This window comes from Eumetopias jubatus, unplaced genomic scaffold, assembly GCF_037043125.1.
Source record: "Eumetopias jubatus isolate StellerSeaLion01/CBP00866 unplaced genomic scaffold, mEumJub1_p1.0 scaffold_10, whole genome shotgun sequence".
In the NCBI taxonomy this organism is placed as follows: domain Eukaryota; kingdom Metazoa; phylum Chordata; class Mammalia; order Carnivora; family Otariidae; genus Eumetopias; species Eumetopias jubatus.
In genome coordinates, this window is record NW_028274816.1 from 80,549,274 (window position 1) to 80,571,568 (window position 22,295).

The 22,295-nt window shown below is 52.6% G+C and overlaps 1 protein-coding gene and 1 pseudogene across 4 annotated transcripts in view; both read left to right on the forward strand.

Annotated features, from left to right (window-relative positions):
* The window catches only part of ZZEF1 (zinc finger ZZ-type and EF-hand domain containing 1), a 101,263-nt gene extending 94,556 nt beyond the window's left edge, over positions 1 to 6,707 (forward strand). For 2 of the 4 annotated variants that reach the window (XM_028124816.2, XM_028124817.2), the window contains exons 53-55: positions 1,873 to 2,026; positions 2,523 to 2,594; positions 4,266 to 6,707. In XM_028124816.2, coding sequence (XP_027980617.2) covers positions 1,873 to 2,026; positions 2,523 to 2,594; positions 4,266 to 4,346 — 307 coding nt within the window. In that variant the 3' untranslated portion in view covers positions 4,347 to 6,707. The remainder of the gene's footprint in view (positions 1 to 1,872; positions 2,027 to 2,522; positions 2,595 to 4,265) is intronic. The other 2 variants (XR_003612525.2, XR_003612526.2) reach the window with 2 other exon arrangements.
* A 12,906-nt stretch (positions 6,708 to 19,613) lies between these two features.
* LOC114204023 (histo-blood group ABO system transferase pseudogene) lies at positions 19,614 to 20,768 on the forward strand (annotated as a pseudogene).
* Positions 20,769 to 22,295: the final 1,527 nt, after the last annotated feature.

Below are 22,295 nucleotides of genomic sequence, written 5' to 3' on the forward strand. Positions count from 1 at the left end.
CACTAGCCAGGACCTCCCGTAGAGGACTGAGTAGAAGTGGAGATTAAAGGTATATTGCCTTGTTCCTGACCTTGGAGGGCAGGTGTTGGCAACTACGCCCCACGCATCGTCCACACAGTTCCCTGCCTCTCAGGGGTTCAGTGTCCCTCTCTAGCATTTCTTTTTTTAAGAGAGAGAGAGAGAGCATGTGAGCGGGGGGCGGGGGGGCGGTGCTGAGAGAGAGTCTTAAGCAGGCTCCACACCCAGTGCAGAGCCTGACAGGGGGCTCGCTCTCACCACCTCGAGATCATGACCTGAACCAAAATCAAGAGTCAGATGCTTACCCGGCTGAGCCGCCCAGGCACCCCCTCACCCCAGCATTTTTAAGGCACACAGACCCAAGGTGCCAGTCAGAGTGAGTGGAGTGATACCGAAGTAGCAGGGCATCTTCTGGTGTAATATGGAGCTGTAATTTTACAAATGAAGGGCTCTCCAAGTCAGAGCAGTCCGTCTGCATGCAGGCTAGCAGAGGGAGGGGTAAGCGGACTGTGATTGCGGTTTCCCCTCTGTCCTGGTGTGAGGAAAGGTCCCTCAGCCCGCAGGGGCTCAGTTCTGTCCTTTTGAGAGCAGATTACGGTGAGAACTGTCTGGTTGAGTGATGGGTTTGAAACCATCTTCAGACGGCTGGGCCCTTCCTGGCCACATTGTGGATGTGCTTCTGCCGTGTGCTGACCTTCCTCAGGCCCGGGGCCAGACTGGACGGGCAGAGGGGAAAGGCAGCCCCAGGGGAGGGAGGGTGGGCAGACGTGGTATGAGCCACACAGGTGCATTGACCTCACTCCCTGAGCGCTTTCCTGGAAGCTCCGCTATAGAGCTGTCTCTTTAAATCAAACCAAGTTTTCCCCTTGCTTTATTTACTTTAGGAAGAGTCACTGCTCTGGGAGAAAGTGATTGGCTCCAAGAGTAAATGTACAGAATACTTTTTAAAGTCATACATTAAAGAGAAAAGGCAAAATTTAAGATTATAAATCAAAGTCACGTAGTGAGGCCCAGAATATTATTTGCTTCATAACTTTTCTCCTCTGAAGGATGTTGAAGTGGAATGAAAAGTACCTCCTCCCTCTGAGTCAAAAATGTCAATGAGTCTCTCACCAGAGGCCCACAGAATTGCAAAGGGTTCTGGCCCGAGCACCCTCATTAGCATATTTCTTATGTTTTATGAGCCTGATTGTAATATTGGTCATCACCGTCTTTTAAATCTTTTCTTGTTCTCTGATTGTTGAAGCAACGAGTGTTGCAGAAAATCTAGGAAACTTGGGCGCCTGGGTGGCTCCGTTGGTAAAGTGTCTGCCTTCGGCTCAGGTCACAATCCCGGGATCCTGGGATCAAGCCCCGCATCGGGCTCCCTGCTCAGCGGGGAGCCTGCTTCTCCCTCTGCCTGCCGCTCCCCCTGCTCATGCTCGCTCGCTCGCTCTCTTTCTCTCTGCCTCTCAAATAGATAAAATATTTAAAAAAAGAAGGAAATCTAGGAAACTGACGGACAACCACGGATAACCTTTTTTGTGTATTCACTGTTGTTTTTGACGTGGTCACATGATACTGTATGTGCAGTTGTGTTTTATTTTGTATGTGCAGTTTTATTGTTGCTTTTTTCCACATAACATCCATCTCGAGATTCTTCCACTGCCGGTGGCACCCATTTTAAAGATGCGTGGTTGATTTCCCACCGTGCTCCAGGGTGTCCCGCTTCCTTGGAGTCCTGTTTTGAAGTTTGGGTTCTGCCCCATTCGTTTGCTGCTGGTGAATATTTTTGGGGAGGGTAATGACTTCACTGGAGGTGGGGGGCGTCCGTCAGCGGGCGTCTGTCTCACGTCTGACCCCTGCCCCCCGCAGTGACCTCTGTGACCTTGCGCTGCTGAAGCCGCTGTGGCAGCTCTTCACACACATGGAGTACAGCCTGTTTGAGGACGTGACGCAGCCTGGCATCCTCCTCCCCCTGCACCGCGCCCTCACCGAGCTCTTCTTCGTCACTGAGAACCGCGCCCAGGTGAGGGTCCTGCCAGGGCTTCCTCTGCTGCCCGGTGGGGGGTGGGGTGCGTGTGGCCTGATGTCCCAGGCCCTCACCTCTGCCCAACCCCCGGGAAGACTGTTTATCTTGTCAGACCTAAAGCCAAAGGGAGAAGAACTGCTTTCGGTTAGTCCTTAACAGTAGTGAATTCTGGAAAATGAAACGGTTAGGGCCCTCTTCCTCCTATTTTCTCCTCCCACGAGCACAGTAGGCCCATTGAATGTGAGAGACGGAAGGCCTTTCACAATTCTTTAGCTTACCCCCTCATTTTCTACATGAGGAGACTGACCCTGTGGGTGAGTCAGGGCAGAGCCCCCCTGGAACCAGGCACCAGGCTACCCCTGGTCCAGCCCCGTCCACAGCTCCCGAGGGAGGTGGTGCCATGCGGTGCCCAGCAGAGCGAGACGTTTGTGGTTGCGGGTGGGTGTCCCCTGGGTGCTGGTCCCGTGATGCTGCGTCTCTGCTCTCTCCCCAGGAGCTCGGCCTGCTGCAGGATTACCTGCTGGCCTTAACCACTGACGACCACCTTCTCCGCTGCGTGGCGCAGGTACCGTCTCCCTGTCAGAGCTGGCTGTCCCCATCCCCGCGGCTCCCCGGGTCGGCATGGAGCTCTGCCCCCCCCCCCCCCCCCAGTCGCTTCCCTGTGCTGTCCGGGAGCCATTGAGCCCATTTATCAGTGTCATTCATGTTAGACCATGGGTTAGGAAGATGCCAGCAAGAATTTGTGTCTTTGAAACCAAACCAACTAATGCCTTAAATCGACAGTTTGGCTGAAGTTTCTGTACACTTAGGTTTCAGATAATTTTGGATGTAACTTTCTTCCCTGGTAGGAGAGCTGCTGACAGTTTGGTCCCAGGATCCCTTTACACTTCTAGATTATTGAGGATCCCCAAAAGCTTATGTTGACATGTTGTACGTATTGATATATGCCATCAGAAATTAAAGGAGATTTTAAATTTTTACAAATTGAAACAAAAAATTTTAACACTTAACAGTTCATTTTAAGAAATAATAAACTCATTCCATGTTAATAGGAGTAACACATTCTGTAAAACACAGCTGTATTTTTCAAAATACAGTGGTTCTTGAGGAGGACGGCAGTCGTTTGTGTCTACCCTGGCAGGAGGCCTCGGGCCGGCGCCCCAGCTGCCGTGCTCATCCTGGCTCACAGGCACCTCTGGGAGACTCCACTGGGTGCTCAGGAGCGTGAAGGCGGGAGAAGGCAGAATAACGTCTTAGCATCACTGCAACAGTGTTTTTCACCGTGCCGAGCCCCTGAAAGGGTTTTGGGAACCCCAGGCCCAGACCACACATTGAGAGCCTTAGACTCACCCCTTGAATACCCTAGCACTTGTGGTCCAACCCTGCAGTGGGCAGATGGGGACGCTGAGCTCAGACAAGGGGGAGGTTGGCCCAGGGTCATGTGGGAGTAGGCATCTATTCCTGGCGAGTCTGCTCAGTGAACACAGGGTCCTCTCTCAGGGAAGACGTGGGAATCCCCCATCAACTAAGAGGTGTTTGTATGCGTTCTCCGGAGACCTGTAGGCAGAGTGGAAACTCCCTCCCTCGTAACAGATCCCTGCCCGCACTGCCACTGCCACCCCTGGTTTCATGACACACAGCAAAAATTTGAGATGTGACCATATGGCACCAAGAGCTCCATGCCATGTATGCCTGTGGGCTCCTCCCTCTTGCCTGTCCCCGTGGCCCATCTCCTTGCCCTCAGGCTGACCCTCCCACAGCCCGTCCTCTGTGCTGGACCAGTGCTCCGCATCTTGCTGCGCTGAGCTCATATAGCGGCCTCGGCCTGGCTCCAGGGCACTCCTTCCCAGCACCCTCCCACCCTGTGGCCCAGCACTGGCTGTTTGTCTCTCCCCTTCTGCTCCTCTTTGCTCTTCTCTTTCCCTAAAGAGCTTGCCCAGACGCCCTGTGGACCATGTCCTCCGGGTCCACCGAGCCCACCAGCATTGCACCTGCCCCTCTCTCAGGGCAGTGAGAATATTTCTGCCCTATGTTTGCAGCTCTCATGGGGTCTTGGAAGAATCTGTCTCTCAGTCTGGGCTGGTGCTCCGGGTGAGGGGAACCACATCTGGCTCATGTCTGTCCCTACTGCTCCCGACGACCCCCAGTGCTCAGCTGAGGGTCTTGTCCAGTTCGCACTTAATGAATGAGCAAATGAATGGTTCGACGTTGGCAGTGACCCTTTTTCCCTCCATAGGCTCTGCAGAACATTGCTGCTATCAGCCTGGCCATCAACTACCCAAACAAGGCAACCCGCCTCTGGAATGTCGAGTGTTAGCCCTTGCTATGGCGTGCATGGAACTGGCCCATCTGTCCACAAGGACTTTAGAGCAGACATCTAAACTCATTCAGGAAAATGCCCGTGGTGTCCGTGCCGGCTTCTCTTGAGCTCCCACTTCCACTCCAAGTGGAATGCCAAACAGCCATGCCTCCAAGAACTTGCTTCGTCCCAAGCTAGCACCTGCACGCACTGCAGCATGTGAGAAAGAGCAGAGCACTGCAGAGCTATTCAGGAGGGCAGGTTGTTCACAGGGTCTGACCCTGTGGAAGCCACAGCCCAGGAAGAGCTGAAAGGAGCTTCTCTGGAAAGGGTTCTGTCTCCGTGGAGCGGAGCTGCCTGCGCTAACCCTTCATGTGAAGATAGAGTCAGCCCAGAGCTGCCCTCTCAGCAGGACCTGCAGCAGCAGCGGCCTGGCCTGGGAGCCCTTCCTTTGCTCTTGCTTCTTGAGACTGGGCAGTCCACATCAAAGCTGGTGAGAGCTCGTCCTGGCCACCTGCTGGCCCCCAGGAATGCACATGGCCGTCCCACAGAAGTCCTCGGTGAGAACAAGTGCCCTTGGTCACAGCCAGTGGGCCGTCCATGTGCATTGCTCCTGCTCTGACTCCCAGCACGTCTGCGTTTAGTTGTTTTCACATATTTCAGTTTCTACCTGACGTTTTTAGAACAGAACCACATGACTCCCCCGCGAGGCCTCAAGGGGTGCCCAATGGAACGGTCCTTCGGGGGAGATGCTGTTCGCGTGAAAGCTTCTGTACTTGAAGACTTGAAATGTTATCAGACGAGATCTTATTTTAGAAGTAAAAAAAAAAAAACAAAAAAAAAACAAACACCAAAAAACAAAGAATATATGATGATTTTATTTCTTCTCCGTGGTCACGGTAACCCGTCGCATCCACCTCTGGGACTCTGCGTGCTTGCTTGGCTGTCACTGGTCTGGCAAGAATGCTGTTTTCCATTCTTTTTATGGTCGCAGTCTTGCCCTGGAGTGCTGGTGATGATGCTCCTTCCAAAGCCGTGCTTCGCAGTGTGAGGCTGGGCTGGCACGTGGGACTCGTTGGCGTGAAGAGCGCCTCGGCAGCTGCCATTTCAGGACGCCGTCTGGGCCTGAGCACGTCCCCCGACGCGGGGCGCATGGAGGGCTCCTCACAGCCAGGGCCAAGCTGAGCAGGTCAGCACCGGCATGTGACCGCTGGCTGCAGGGGTCTGGGTTGGAAGGGCCCGAGACTGCAGGTCCCAGGAGGGTCTTCCTGCAGAAGCACTCTTGCCGTCTGGGTCAGGAGGCCGAGCGGCAGCAGCCTCCTGCAGCCCTAGAGCTCAGTTCTCAGTCAAGCCCCCAGGGTGCACGAGGAGCCATCCTATGAGGGACCATTCAAAGGGGACAGGGGGCAGGTCCTGGAACTTGGTGACCCAAGGCCCATTGCCCTGACATCAACAAGGCCCAAGGCCCTGGGCCCGGTCCGGTCCCCCGTGGTGTTGGGAAGCAAGCAGGCTGGTACTGTGGCTTGGTAGAAACCCGTTCTCACCTTCCGCTCTGCCTGCACCCCCAGAGAAGGCCCCACTCCGTGCCACCCAGACCCAGGTAGGTCTCGCAGTGCAGAGGGAGGTCACAGAGCAGGTGTCGGGGCCCCGACTCTGACCGGGGTGGGGGGGCGGCCTGGAAGACAGCACAGTGCACTCACCCCTTTACCTTGCTGCCATCCACAGCCCTGATGGCCCGGACTGACTGACCCAGGCAAGACAGACAGGCAGGGCAGGGTCACGCCTCTGGGGGCCGTCACCACCAACTTTGCTCTCCGTCCTCGGGAGGCCGAATTGTAAATAAACGCCAGCCTCGGCCCGCTGCTGTCTGTCCTCGCCCTGGCTGTTCTGGTCTCTCTGCCCACTTTGCATAGAGCGAGCCCAGGTTCTGCTTCGCACGCAGCTGCCGCTCTCTCCTGCGCGCCCCACCGGCCCGGCCGCCTTGCATCCCACCCGGTCGCCACCAAGGAGCCGACGCCTCCGAGACCAGCCTCCCTTTGAGCCTTCTCCAAGGCAGAGTTGCCAGGCAGGAGCTAAAACCGACGAGAATAAAGGTGTCATGAAAACATGTGCCTGATCCATAAAGAGATTCTGACCCAAACCGTATATATTGTACAAATGGACACTGTTCCTAATGGGAGGGGTGACTTATTTTCATCATCGTTTTTAATTTGTTTTCTTACGGGTTTACGATTTTGAATTTTTCCTATTTGTTTGAAAGAAAGAATTTTGATTATATCAAGCTGAGTGAGTTCAGCCTGTAAAAAGGATGTTAAGTTGTGGGTAAAATATGCAAATGAAGAGAAATATATTGTACAAATTCTATACAAAAAAGTCCAACTGTGTGTGGGGTTTTTTTCCTCCCCTCCCCTCCCCTCTCCCCTCCCCCCTCCTCCCCTCCTCCCCTCCCCTCTCCCCTCTCCCCTCCCCCCTCCCCCCTCCTCCTCCCCTCCCCTCTCCCCTCCCCTTTCCTCCCCTCCCCTCCCCTCTCCCCTCTCCCCTCTCCCCTCCTCCCCTCCCCCCTCTCCCCTCCCCTCCCCTCCTCCCCTCCCCTCCCCTCCTCCCCTCCCCTCCCCTCTCCCCTCCCCCCCTCTCCCCTCTCCCCTCCCCTCCCCTCCTCCCCTCCCCTCCCCTCCAAGCCCAAAGGGATGGAATCACTGGAATCTGGAGGACTCAGGGTTGGCAGGAACCAGAAGTGTCTCAGCTGGCCTGAGTCTGGACTGTAGCTGCGCAGGAAGCGGGCGGCCGAGGTTTATGTTCACCCTGCGTCGCTCCCGCACAGCTAGCTGCTGGGAGGTTTGCACCCACACGGGTGTCCCCCAGGTCAGCTACCCTGCGCGGCTCACGGGGAGGCAGGGCTCCAGTCACAGGGCCACCGCCCTTCCTGGCCTGCCTCTGTCTAAATGTGGGGCTGCCGTCTGCCTGTCTTTGGGTCTTGGCTTTCTCCTCCTTCAGTCTTGCTGGCGTCTCTGGTTTGGCACCCGCTGCTCTGCTCCCTCTTGGCCTTGTTCCTGGGGCTGAGGGCTGGCTTCTGCGAATTCGACATTTCGGTGGGGGCCGGCCTTCACGGACCTTCCAGGCCCATTTGCTCCAGCCGGAAGCGTCTGACACGTCTTCCCAGAGCCCCCACACTGCCTTCGAGGAGTCGGGGCAGTGGCTGGGACCCAGTGTCAGCCCTCACCAGCCCTGAGGCAGGAGTGAGGCTCAGCAGAACGGGGTGCCCCTGCGCGGCCCCCGTCTTCTCTCTCTCCTTCCTCACCATGTTGCCTTCGCTCTCAGAAGTTGGTGCAGAGTCCACCCGAGCCCTGCCCTGCACTGCGGTGGGATGCGGAGCGCAGGAGCAGAGGTGCTGAAGGTCGTCCACTCACAGCAACGCCAGGGCAAACAGCTGGATGCCACAGAGGCATTGTGAAGTCGAGCCTTTTAGAACAAAGGGAAACAACCAGCCCCACCCCTCCCGTGATCCAGACCTGGAGGCCGTGATGGGTCAGCTTTTGATCACACAGGAAGGGGCAGAGCCAGACCAGCTCAGACCCGGTGCCCGGAAGCCACCACCACAGCACGTACCCGCCCATTCACCGAGCATGCGAATTCGTACAACAGAGCCCCCTGGTTACAAAGCCAGGCTCTCAAATTGAGTCTGGATGGAAATGTGGCCCTGTGTGCCTGTGGTGCACACACTCTCACCTGACGGCCCCTTCTTGCCCGTTCCCCTTCTCCCCTGACAACGGATCCCCTTCTTTTGCAGGCTGAGATACTTTAATCTCAGGAAAGGTAGGGCCTTCTGCTGACTCAGGACAGTCACGCCTGATACGTCCCCTCGTTTCTATTTGCTGGATGCTCACTGTCCCAAGACCTGCAGGTTGGTGCCTGTGTCCCCTAGTTCTGCAGAGAGTTGAGCTAAAGTCTGCTGGGAGGTTTTGAGGAGGGGGGGTCCAGCCCCTGCTTGTTGCCTTTGGCTATGGCACTCCCACAGCTGCCTGGCCGCCAGGGGAAGCAGGAGGCTGTTGGAGCAGGAGGATGAGTCTGATTCCATAATTACATCATCTGGACAGTGAATGAGCCCTAGAGCTACCAGCCTCCAGACTGCGTGTGTTTACATGTATGTGTGTGCACATGTGTGCGAGCAGGTGTGCCCAACTAGGTGTGTGTGCGTGTGTGAGAGAATATGTTGGGGAGTCTCCTACGGCTAGAAGCCTTACTGACCCAAATGCAAGCAACGATTTGGCTCTGAGAGGTTGAGAATGTGCGGTAGATCCATCTCGTTACGTTCACATGAACAGTGTATGGAAAAGTAAAGACGTGAAAATTCCTGGAGTCGGGCGGATCAAGCCACAGACGGCCACAGGTGTTACCGAGGTGCTCCTCTCCTTTCCAGGGACTCTGGTGTGCTCGCTTTCCTTGTGCTCACGACTTCCCACACTAACCTGGCCTGAAATAGGATCCATTCCTAGTAACCTTCCATGGGCCCTGGAGAAGGCCGCCTGTGTGGCCACAGAGTGTGCCTATGTGCACACAGGCAGATGGACCTCTTCAGTTGCAAGTTAAACCCACTCCAAATGAACTTAAAGAGAATTCACTGACAAACTTGAAAAGCCCGAGAGTTGCATCTGGTTCCCCACCCACCTTCCCCGCCCCTCCGCCCCTCACTCCGGGTTCTGTTTCCCTCTGGGGCTTTCGCAGCTGAGGGGGTCAGCCTGACTGCTGCCCACCACACAGTCCCAGGGGAGAGAGCCTCGCTGTCTGCTCATGCGAGTGGTTAACTGATGCTTGCCAGCCGTGAATTTGCTTCATGTTTCAAAAACTTGAGAGACCCGTGAGTTCGCAGGTTGTCCTTCCAGATCCGCTGAGCATCACAGCATCCGTGACGACTGGGCAGAAGCTCTGCCTGGGGGGTCCCTTTGCCCGCTGCGTGACCCTCAGCTGCCCTTTGGGCGAGATACCCCAACGTGCCCATCAGCAAGTACGGAAATTTACCGTACCGAAGTGGAGAGAAACATCCAAAAGCAACGGATTTGAACCCAAAAGGTTGGATAGAAAAGAATGAGTATAAGTATTCAGGTGGATGCAGACAGGAACTTGGGGCACGTAGTATGAGGCAATGTAATTCAACACAAAAAAAACGTCCCTGGACCAGCAGTTTTGTGTGTCAATATTGTCTGTGGGTAAAGACTGTAATGTGTAATAAAAAACATGTCTTTGCACCAAATCCCACAGGCAATCACACGAGGCAAATTGCTAGAAGCGAGTGCAGAACTGGGCAGATCCAGGGGTAATGGGCCGGCATCTTTCTCGACTCCCAGCAGGCTGTGTGAAAAACACGAGGCCTCCGTGACAGAGCTCCCGTCTGAGACTGGCTGTGGAGGGGGGTGGTCCTGGGGCGTGCGTCAGGCGGATCAAGCCACAGACGGCTGTAGGTGTTACCACGGTGCTCCTCTCCTTTCCAGGGACTCTGGCATGCTCATTTCCTCAGGCCCTCAGCCTGCCGCCTGTTCCCGAGGGTCCCTACTCAGTGGCAAAGCCATGCCGTGCTGATGGTGGCCCTGCGCTCCCTCTGCCCTCAGGCTGCATGTGGACCTGGGCCTTTTCCCCCCTCCCCACGTCACAGTCAGGCTTGTCAGACGGGAACAGCTGCAGGTGGCTGGCTAGCCCTGGTCATCAGTCAAGGGGCTCCCATCTGGAAGGAAGGGCCTTCCAGGACAGGTGTGCCCTTCAGGATCAGAGGGGGTAGCAACGGCCTTTCCCACTGTGTAAAGGCCCCAGCCCCAGGCCCAAGTCGTCGCTTGTCTGCGGTTCTTCCCAGACGTATGGCCAGCAGGAACGCCCAGTTCCTACAGGGACCCCCTCCACTGACAGGCTGGCCAACCACAGCACAGCCACCCGCCCTCTGGACAAGACAGCCTCCCAGCAGTTAGCGACAGCCATCTGCTTGTGTGCACATATGCACACTCTGTACCCACACAGAAGGCCTTCTCCAGGGCCCGTGCAAGGTTACTAGGAATGGATCCTATTTCAAGCCATCGGATTAGATTTGATGGATGTTGCATCTCTTCCCATGTAAGCTTTTTGAGGGAACTTGACCCCATCCCTAGCCCTGCTGGAAGGTTAAGCAAATCACCATCCCTTACAGCCGCACAGGTGATCGGACCACGAGTGAACATCTGGCTCAAGCTACACACACAGTGGGGTGAGCCCGGGATGTAGGGAGTTCTGTACAAGTGGACTCCTGGTCATGCCGAGCTTGAGCAGGAAACTACTCTGCGGAGCGAGGGAGTCGCAGCCCTAGAGTAGCTCCTGGTGCTTGTGTCTTCCTCTGAGTCCAGCTATTGGTCCTGCAGTTTGTTTCTGCGAGATCCCCTGCTTTTTACTTGAGTTTATGCGAATGGCTTTCTTAATATTTTAGGAAGCAGAAATTGGAGGGTGGAAATAATCTGAATTTAGATAGTGAGGGTGACTGTTATAACCCTGTGACCATAAAACTACTGAATTGTGCTTCACTTTGAAATGGTGGATTGTATGTGATATGAATTATAAAAAAAATTAATGCAGAAATTATATGCCACAAAACCAGATGTCAGTAAGAAAAGGTTTAGAAATTCTAATGAGAATAAGAGAAGGGAAGGGAACTATCCTAGGGCTTTGGTGAAAACAGAGAATCCAAAATGCAATTGCACACTATTTTGCAGCTAATGACAGTGGAAAGTATAAAAATTGTGTGTGGAGAGGGGGCGGTCAAAGTTTTATTCAAGTAAAATCCTAACTCTAAGTGCATTTTTATTAATATAAAGAGGCAAAAGAACCAAGCACTCATGTCAAGAAGTTAGGAATAAAAAAAATAAACGTAGGCAAGGTAACAGAAAGGAATCGAGATTAAAAATAAAACAATGAGTTAGAAAAAAGAAAAAAGTTGGTAAACGTGGGTCCTAGGGATATCAGTCACAATGATGACGGGTGCACCATCCTTCCTACAAGCAGCCACCCCAGCCCTGTGTCTGCTGAGAGAGCTGGCCCCCGGCTGCTCCTCAGAGAAAGGGAGCCTCTGATGAGGATGGGAGCGAGGCCCCGACCGAGGCAGGCCCACGGGCAGCCAGACATGAAGAGTTCTGCCCACCAGGCCGTGGCTGTTAGCATGACAGCAGAGATACACGAACAACTTTGTACAAAGGTTAGAACTACGGCAGAGGGGAGGAGAGCTTGTAAGCACATTAGATTCTATTTGAAAAACAAAATAATGAAGTTTGATTTCTGCCTCATACTGTACGTCAGCATAAATTCCAGAGAAAGAACTGTAACTGGCCAAGAAGCCCATGAAAAAATGTGCAATGTTACTTGTAGTTAAAATTTACATCAAACAATTGTTTTATCCACAAGAGTGGCAGAAACTAGAAAACTCTCTCACGTTGTTGGTGGGTGTGCCACGAGGCGCAGCCTTCCTGGAGGTAGGATCTACCCAAATGCTGAACGCATTTATTCTTAGCAATTTCACATACCGGAATCTGTCCTGCAGAAACTTTAGGACGTGTGCACCAACACGTCTCACAATGTTAGTGCAGCTTGTGAGTGAGAGCAAAACAGGAAAAGACCAAACTATCCACTTGTGGAGCATCATATAAATGAGCTACGGCTCGTTTTCAGATACACCAAATTCCCAAAGCAGCACTTTTTTTAGATTTCCAGTGAGGAAACCTCCCTCTCTGTCCTCTGTCCCCTTTTTCTGTCTCGGTCTCAGTCTCTCTCACATACACTGTCCCCTCACCACAGCTGCCACTGTACCCACATGCTGGAGGGCAGACACAGGTGGGGCGTCTACACTGAAGGTGCTGGGTGGACAGCGAGGTGCATCCTGGGCGCCCCAGCAGCCCGCACTCGTCTTTCTCTGTCTTCTGCTCTCCAGTCTGCTACCGTGGAGCAGACGTGACCAGCTGTAGTGACCTGAGATGTGCTTGCCACTATCGGCTACTGGAATCCCTTCCTTGAAGAGTTTCCTTGGGCTCTAAAATCATGCCATCCCTGATCAGAGAGCAGAAGAAAACAGCCATCTGAGGACATAGAATCAAGGAAAGGCAAGCTGGGGTTAGGAAGCAAAAAGCTCAGGACAACAGAGTAGGGTCCATGACCTGTTGTAGGAACTCAATCGTGGGTCAGAGGTCAGCAAAGATTACTGGCCCAATAAACAGCCAGGAACTTAGGGTAGGAAAAAAATAGTTCAGCACAATTTTCCTCAGTTTTAAACTCTATCACAAAAAAATATATATCAGAAACCCCATAATATGTCTTGTTCTTTTTCACCTTTGCCATGCATACCTACTATTACTGTCCCTGTTTCTGGCCAATAGAAGCCTGGAAAGGTCAGGGCCTAGAACACAGATGTAAGGAGGAAGGTTTGGGGCATCTTTGCTTTGGGCAAGTTACCAGTACATGAGCAAAAGCTTAGGAATTTTTCTCCTGTAAGTGCAAATAGAAGAAAGAAGCCTTTATTTAGAACCAGGCATACCCTGGAATCTGCAAGAAGCTGCTCCAAACCATAAGAGACTCTTAACCATAGGAAACAAACCGAGGGTTGCTGGAGGGGAGGTGGGGGGCGGATGGGGTAACTGGGTGATGGACATTAAAGAGGGCACGTGATGGGGGCGCCTGGGTGGCTCAGTCGTTAAGCGTCTGCCTTCGGCTCGGGTCGTGATCCCGGGGTCCTGGGATCGAGTCCCGCATCGGGCTCCCAGCTCCGCGGGGAGCCTGCTTCTCCCTCTCCCAGTCCAACTCCCTGCTTGTGTTCCCTCTCTTGCTGTCTCTCTCTCTGTCAAAAAATAAATAAAATCTTAAAAAAAAAATTCTAAAAAAAAAAAGGAGGGCGCGTGATGGAATGAGTACTGGGTGTTATATGCAACTGATGAATTACAAACTCTACATCCGAAACCCGAAACTAATGATAACACTATATGTTAACTAACTGAATTTAAATAAAATAAGTTAAAAAAGAAGCTGGTAGGAAGATATATAAAAAAATGACCATTTTTATGGAATGTTGGCAAAATCCAAATTTAATACAAAGGGATATTCTCATTTTTCTGTTTCAAAGCCCTGAATGTAAAGAAAAGCAAGAGCATGACAAACCTGGAATGTAGTTTTGCAAAGTGTTAAAAAAAATTACTAATTTGGGGGGAATGCAACACGTTTCAGCCAAGAACCCATGATTGAAATTCTCCAGTAAGTCCCTCCCAGCTGAAAAAATATTAATCATTTTTTCAAGGTCTACTTGTGTGGGTACAGCAGTTTTGAAGCAGGTAAGGACCATTTTTCTTCCCTGAATCCTCATACAAATGGGTTCCCCGGGGCACCCTCTAAGCAAGAGATGAAGGTTATTCTCAGTTGGTTAAACTAAGTGGAGCTTCGTGGGGAAAACGGGGTCTATAAATTACTGAGAGCAGAGGTACAGTGAATAGACACAGGGTAACAAAGCTCTCCTGCCGGTCAGAGAGGGGCAGTGTTCAGGGCAGCCTTTCCTTGTGCCTGAAACGTCTGCCTTGCAGAACCCAGTTCAGCTACACGCCCCCACACACCCCGCTCTATGATTTCCTGTCTGGCCAATACCCGGTCACACTGACACGTGTAGCTCACAAGGACACAGCTGTGATCATCGTCCGGGAGCATTCCCGGTCCCCCTGCCCCCGGTCTGACCCAGCCTGCACACCCCCAGTCCTCCTGAGCGTCCCCGGCAGTGGCACTTGTCGCAGCATGCTGTCATGTGTTGTCTCTCGGTCTGTCCTTCCTGTCGGAGTAGGTCTCTCTCACAGCTGCCTGGCTGGATGACAGGTGAGTAATTGGTTTCGGGATCTTTTCCCCTGGGATAGCAGGTACCCAACAAAACCCTGATGGGCAGGGTGAGTCTCTGTCCCTCTGTGTGCCCCCAGCCTCGGTGGAGCATAGTGCCCAGGACAAGGGATTTGAGAGTCTTCCTAGATGAAGTTTGTTCTATGAAGGTGGATTCCTTCTGATATCATTATGTAACCACAGAACGTGGCCGTCCCTGTGAGACAGAAAGCATGCTACTGTACTGTGTTCTACTTGCATACCGTGGCTAACAAAGAGTCAACACACGCTCACACTCACACGTTCACACTTGCACCTCCGTTTCTGAGCATCACTCCCATGTAAACTACAGTGAATTCCCATTGGGCTGCAGGTATGTAGATGTGCCATTAAAGGTAGAAATAGAGGAGGGTGGATATGGAGTTCTGGCTAAAATGATGGAACTCCTCGCCTACGCGGGTAAAGAAATTAGTTTTTACCCAGAAAACACTACGTTCTGCTCAAAGGAGTGACATGATAATATTACGTTTTAGAATGGGGATCGGCACAGACTTTTCTGTAAAATCTTCTGTAAGGATTTTTCGTTAGGTGTTGCAATCCACATGGTCTCCCTGACAGTGACTCCACTCTTGCACTGTGGCTTGAAAGCAGCCACAGACCATCCATAACTAATGTTCCAGCCGCACTTTATTTACAGAATACAGGGGGAGGCCACATTTAGCCCATGGGTGGCAGTTTCCCACACCCCAGGTTTGCCACCTTAGGGACAATGGGGGAGAGGGCTCTTATTTTCAAATGGCAGCGTGGGCATACACTGGGATCTATCCTGCCTGACCCCGGCCCCTAAACTTGAAAGGAAAGATGATGGCAAGACTGACTAACCATTAAGACCGCAGGAATTCCCCCGCATTTCTCTGTATGCCTCTAGCTTCCCACAAGATGGTTGTCTGTGGTTGAAGTACATGTAGGTATTGTTTGGCTGAGTATGTCCCCACTGCCTGGTGGGTATATCTTGCAGGTTATATACCATGCAGATGATCATCTTGTCCAGGCCAAGACCGTGAGCACATTCATAGTTCTCATGAGTCAGTGGAGGACCTAGCACGTGTGGGCTTCAGGACGAGTTTGATTCAGCCCTCAGCAATGTTTTCGAGCCCCTGGCTCCCTGGGCCCTCTGTGGTGCTGCCACTGGCCTGGCCTAGGCCACTTCTGCAGTCGTGATGGAAAAGCCCCTGTACTGGGCGGTCCACCCCATGCTTTGCTCTGCAGGCCGAGACCTGAGTTTCCTGCCACCTCACTGGCTGGGACCAGGTCACATGCCCATGGATGAGCCAATCCCTGGGGCCAGGGAGTGGGGCCGTGGAGATTGGCACAGGTTGTTAGGTCCTCTGTTGTAATGACTTTTCTAACTGCTGTGGTGGCAACATCTTCTGTGCTGCATGTGTGGATAAAGCAAGTATTGATTTCTGTAGCGAGTGGGTCCAAGGTGCTGGCTTCGTACCTAGCACCTCAGTCCCGGCACCTCGGTACTACTCTACTCTTCTGCAGAGACAATGGCTGAGAATGAGCAAAGTTGATGGAAACTGGTCTGGAATGTACAGGGTTAAGGGTGTGTGTGTGCGGGGGCGGGGGGGGTGTATGGGGATTGGGGTTAATAGCTCTGGCCAACCTGTATCTCCAATTTACCCAGGTTCAAGAAGGTGTGAGGAATCCGTGGTATTTCACTGTCAATAATTTTGCAGATGAAGAACATGCCTTTTGCATGGAGTATGGCAAGACTTGTTCCAAGTATTTTCTAGTTGGTACAGAAGTCGGGGAGGACAGCACCCCGATCTGCTAGGGTAGGCGTGAGAGGCTGAGTGCTCTCAAGAAGGTGTCTGGCTTTCGCAGGGCTCACTGTGAGCCTGCGCACAGGACTGACGAGGACAGTTAAAGGTTTTGTTCTAAGGATGGAGTATTGGAAGAATGTGGCGCACCTTGCAATCCTGGGGAGAGCACAGATCTGGAGTCCGCTGTGGAGTTACTTTGTGAGAGGGGTGGTGATCTGCAGCATCCGGCTAAGGAGATGCCTGTCCTTTATTAAGTTGTGGGTGTGGTTTCTGTGACTTTGTCCTAACGGCTGGGATTTCCAAGGAGTGGGATTTTTTTACGTCACTGTACCTGTTGGTCCCCCGGGAGTGGGCAGGTCCTGTTCTGCTGCTGAGAAGTGTGTCTCTAGCAGTTGGAGTGTGTATCACAAGCCTATAGGTAACTGGTGGGGTGGTTACAGTGGTCGGCAGGCTATTGTTATTGATGATTTTTATGGGTGGATTCCATAGGATGAGATGTGAGGTCTTATGGCTAGGGACCCTCATTAAGGGCCCGTAAAGAGTGCTTCTTCTGAGTTTAATTACTTCTAATAGCCCTCTTTGTACTTGGTACCCCAATGAGCAGTGCATTACAGTGTTGCCTGCATTTCATCCGTATGTTGATGAGGATTTGGGTATGAAAAATGTTGGCAATGCCTCCACAAATGTACACTGGCACATCCAAATAATTATTAATAAAATTTTATTTTTGACAACAAAATAGGAAGTATCCTCCTGTGATTCTTAGTGTAAACCAGGGGAGGGGGCCCCCTTTTGGTATTGATAATGAGTACCGTAGTCCTTCCTAGGGAACATTATCAGACTCTATTGGGAACTTGGTCTTTGTTATTGTGGAAGAATCAGGAGTCGACAAATTATTTGTCTCCTGTTTCATTTTCCATGAACATTTCCACAATATTTGGTATCACACCTCTAACCCTAATCCTACTCCAAATTTGGCACCTACTGGCCCTTCTCTGCAAAGGGTATGTTTGAGTCAAGAAAACAAGCAGCTTCTAGGTGACTGGGAGACTCTAGGATCAGAATGCTGTTGGTAGGCAGTTACTGTGACCTTAGATTCTGAACAAGCTCCTGACACCCAGACTAAATGGATTTCAGATTTAGAAACTTCAGATAGAAATTTTGTGTCCATGATGACAACTGAAGAGCATGTAATCCCTAAACATAACCTTAACCCCTAACTTTAATCCTAAAACCTATTGTGACCTATTAGATTTGAACTTTGGAAGTATGACCTTTCACCTTTGATTTTCTTTTTCAAGATTGTTCTGGCTATCTTGTGGTCCCTTGAAATTCCATATGACTGTTAGGATTAGCTTGTGCATTTCTTCCCAAAGGGCTTTGTGAATTTTCTTGGGAACACAGTGAATTTCCACATCACCTTGTGTTCTACTGCCATCTTATCAATAGCATGTCTTTTCATCACCATGGGGTGTCTTCAGAATTATTTAGGTTTCCCTTACTTTCTTTCAGCAATGTTTGTAACTTTCAGTGTACAAGATGTGCACCTTGATTACATCTATTCCTAAATATTTGGTTAATATTGATGTTCACTAAAATGGAATTGTTTTCTTAAATTCCTTTTTGGATGATTCATTGCTAGTGTATACAAATAAGAGAAATTTTTGTGTATTGATATTTTGTCCTGTAACTGTGCTGAATTAGGTAACTGGCTGTAATCATTTTTTGTTGATTCTTTAGGAAGCTCTATATAAGATGATGTCATCCCTGGTCTCTGAATAGACAGAGTTCTAGTGTTTCCTTTCACATGTGGATGCCTTCTTTCTTGGCTTATCCTTCTGGGTAGAACTTTCAGTACAATATTGAGCAACAGGTGAAAACCAGCATCCTGCCCTTGTTCCTGATTTCAGAGTAGAGCTGTCCATCTTCAGACTTAAGCATGGTGTTTGTTGGAGATTTAATGAGAAAATTACCTTATTCCTGCTTTCATGAGTATTTATATCAGCAACAGACATTGGACTTTGGTTAGAACATTTTCTGCATCAATTAGTATGACCACTTGTTTTTATTTAAGAATTCATTGTGCTCTATAACATTGCTTGTTTCACTCTATTGAATAACTTTGAGGTGTTTGTGCAGAGCCACTTGCTTAGGGTGCACAGTCTATTTATGAGCTCTTGGTTTTGCAATTCTTCTGATCTGGTTCTTACATCTATTTTAAGAAAGGTACAGGAATGTATTTTGCTGATTTTGTGGGGTTGGTAATAGTGGTTAGGGCTAGGGTTAGGAGTTAGGGATTAGGGTTAGGGTTAGGGTCTCCCTGTCCTCTGCTGCACAGAACCCATTCTCCTCTGGTAACTAGAGTGATATTTTCAGAACATAACCTTTGGGCCTCTCTGTGGTCTGCTCCCCTCCTGCCCGTCCTCTCCAGCCTCACCTCTTCCACCACGGCCCCCCATTCTGTGGGTCACCCAAGTGTGTGGTTGTCCCACATGTGCCCTGGGCCTGACTCCAAGCCTTTGCTTTTGCTCTGCCCTCTGCCAGGATCACTCTTCTATCCCCTGCTTCATATCTGGCTTGTTGCCCCATTGGCTGGGTCTGGACTTGCCCTCTGGTGACCTGACTCATGTTGAGTGTGCTTATCCCCCATTTAAATGTAGTGCCTGCCTTCCCTGTGTGAGCAATTTACTAACCTGCCATGTGTGGGGCAGGCCCAGGGAAGTAGCCTTAGCACATACGCAAAAACATCAGTCTCAGAGGGGCTCAGCACACTTGCTGATAATGGGGGAGCTGCTGTCCTCACAGGGGGGAGCAGGTAGTACCCTTAAAGGGGGACCAGCCATGGGATGTGGTCGGACAAGACTTTGAACCTTTTGGGGCTGGGGAGATGTAGACCTGGACCTGGAAGCTTACACCCTTGGATTCGAGCCTGGGGCCTAAGCAAGCCCCCTCTTCTTCCTGGTGTCGTCTTTTGCCTTCCCTGTCCACGGGCTGGACTTGATTCCTGATTTGGCAGAGTTTGAGGGTGACCCCTCCTAGGAATACCAGTGGCTTACTGAGCACCTTGTCAGCAGGATGCCCAGCAGCCTTCCAGGGAGGACCCTACAGGAAGTGGAGACAGGTCTGTGGGGGCCAGCGGCAGCCCACTCAAAGCAAAGTGGGACAGGTGGCCGGCCCTGCTGATTCTACCCAGTCTGTAAGACATAGAAATGAGGGCTGTGCCCAAAGGTGCTTCCCTCCTGGAAGGTGGGGATGGGATCTGCAGGGGGGGCGGCCAGTGGAGGGCACCTGCAGGGTTTGCCCAGGAGTTCAGCACAGGGGCAGTGTTCCTGGCTCCAGCATGCTGACTGTGGGGCTGCATGGGTTTCCAGCCTCCAAAGCCTCAGGATCCCCTTTGGAAGATGGGGTGCTGATGGCCCCCATCTCTGGGAGCAGACATTAGGGAGGTCCTGCTGGCAGATTCACTCAAGAAGGTCAGGAGGTGGCTGTTGCTTAAAGCAGCCCAGGGCCCACCCCCTTGAAGAAGGTGCACATGTCCATGGCCCCCATCTCGGGTCCTGCTGCCAGCCTCTGGCAGTGACCCTCTTCCTGCCCTGTCCACTGCCCCTGTGGATACGTGGTCTTCCTGGAGCTGTTCCTGCAGACGGCAGAGAAGCACTTCATGGTGGGGCACGGGGTCACCTACTAGGTTTTCACCAATCAGCCGGCTGCCCGGCCCCGTGTGCCCCTCCAGGGAGGCCGGAGGGTGGTGGTCCTCATGGTGGACACAGGGTCATTTACTATGTCTTCACCAACCAGCTGGTTGCTGTACCCCGTGTGCCACTCTGGGAGGGCCGGAGGGTGTTGGTTGTCGAGGTCTGCGGCGTCCTGCTCTGGCAGGATGTGTCCATGCGGCACATAGCGATGATCAGCCGCTTCTGTGAGCAGCGCTTCCTCTGACGTGGAAGACCTGGTGTGTGTGGACGTGGATGCAGGAATGAAGTTCTGGGACCATGTGGGCATGGAGATCCTGCCTCCCCTCTTTGGCACGCCACACCCCGGTTTCTACTGGGCAGCCCATGAGGACTTTAGCTACGCGCGCTGGCCACAGTCCCAGACCCACATCCCCAGGGACCAGGGCAACTTTTACTACATGGGGCCTTTTTTCAGGATTTGGTGGTGGAGTTTCCCCGACTGACCTCGGCCTGTCACCAGGCGATGGTGGTCAACTGGGCCAATGGGATTGAGGCCGTGTGGCCCGATAAGAGCCACCTGAACAGGTACCTGCTGGACCACAGGCCCACCAAGGTGCTGTCCCCGGCGGAGCTGTGGGACCCACGGTATTGGGCTGTCCCCTGAAGGACCTGTGGGACCCGCGGCTGCTGGGCTGGCCTCTGTCATGAAGAAGCCGAGATTCGGGCCAAGCCCAAGAATCACCAGGACACACAGAACTCATGGGGGGCTGCCCCCAGAGGCCATGCAGGACCCGCAGCTGCTGGGCTGTCCCCTGGAGGATCTGCGGGACCCGAGGCTGCTGGGCTGGCCCCCCATCATTCCCTGGGTCATGAAGAAGCTGAGATCCATGGCTGTGCCCAAGAGTCACCAGGACATCTGGAAGTCACGAGGGGCTGCCCCCGTCTCCATCAGGGGGTGCTGCCTTGAGCGGAGCTGTCAGAGCAGATTCCTACTTCTGTCCCCTTGAGGGAAACTGTGGAGCCCAGCACTGCTTGCACGGGCACGCCAACGCCCCAGGCACCCCTGTGCACAGGAGGCCTGCCTGGGGGCACACGTTCCTCTCCTTGTGGTCACTACATTTTGATCATTTCTGGGTTCTTTGCAGCTGTGAACGGCTCCAGTTTTATGTCAGATGTTTTTCTGTGTCAATGCTGAGCAACCATCTTTAAAAAGAACAATTGAGGGAAAAGCTTTTCTCCGTGGTTCTAAACAGTCATCTCCTTTGGGGCTGGGAGCAGCCCTGTAGCAGCCATGGAGCCAGAACAGGCGCTGGCCGGGTCTTCCCTCCCAGTCCTTACACCTCACCGCAGCCATGGGGCTTCAGGGTCAGGGTGCGCCGAGTCACCTCTCAGACCCCCCAGTGCCCTCACCACCAGAGGCCTTGGCCGTGGCCAGTAGCTCGGCCTCCAGGAGCGTGGAGCCCTCTGGGCTATATAAGGTTCCTGCCTTGGTTTTAAATGGCTATTTCTGGGCGCCTGGGTGGCTCAGTTGGTTAAGCGACGGCCTTCGGCTCAGGTCATGATCCTGGAGTCCCAGGATCGAGTCCCACATCGGGCTCCCTGCTCAGCAGGGAGTCTGCTTCTACCTCTGACCCTCTTCCCTCTCGTGCTCTCTGTCTCTCATTCCCTCTCTCTCAAATAAATAAATAAAATCTTTAAAAAAAAATAAATGGCTATTTCTATGCTGGTGTTTGTGAAATGTGGGCACTCGCTCCGTCTGGATGCACGTCCCCTTGGGATTCCTCAGTGCCCACCAGTGGGTTTGCACTTGTGCACTTTCTCTGGACCAGCTGCCTGCACTGTGTCTTAGCAAGCACTTACTGAGCTCAGTCACCCAACAAGGGGCAGAGCGTGAGAGCGAGAACTAAGATACAGGCTCCCTGCTCCTGGGCCCTCCAGGGATTTGTGACGGCCCCGACGTCCTGACTCACTTCTTTGTATTGTGGTATAATGGACATACAGCTGATACCATGAAGCACGTTTCAGTGGCAATAAGTATATTCCCTGTTCTGCACCGGCTACCTCCATCCATCGCCACAATGTTTTCATCATCCCCAACTGAACCTCTACCCACGAGACCCTAACCCCCCATTCCCTTTCCCCAGCCCCGGCACCCAGCAGCTCCTTCCACCTCTGTGGTGGGAGTGCTCTCCATCCCTCACAAGTGGGGTCCTCCAGTGTCGGTCCTTTAGGGACTGGCTTATTTCACATGGCATAATGGCCTCAAGGTCTGTCCCTGTGAGCCTGAACCTGACCCCGCTTTTCCCCCAAAAGTGTGGCTCAGCCCTCTCCTGTCTGAGCCGAACCTCCTCAGTCCCCTCTGCTCCCCTCACCTTCCTCCTCAGCCTGAAGATGATCCCAGCCAGTCTGCAGCTCTGAAGACCTGTTCAGTCCGGATGCCAGGCACATACCCCGGGGGCCTCGGGCCTCACCTATGCCCCATCTGTCCACGTCAGGTGCCTGCCCCCCTCCCCCAGCTGACCACCTGCACCTCCCACAGGTGTCCCCATCTCAGGAGAGGGAAACACCAAGTCCAGACCCTTGGAGTCCTCTGGGACTTCTTGCTTGCTACCAACTGT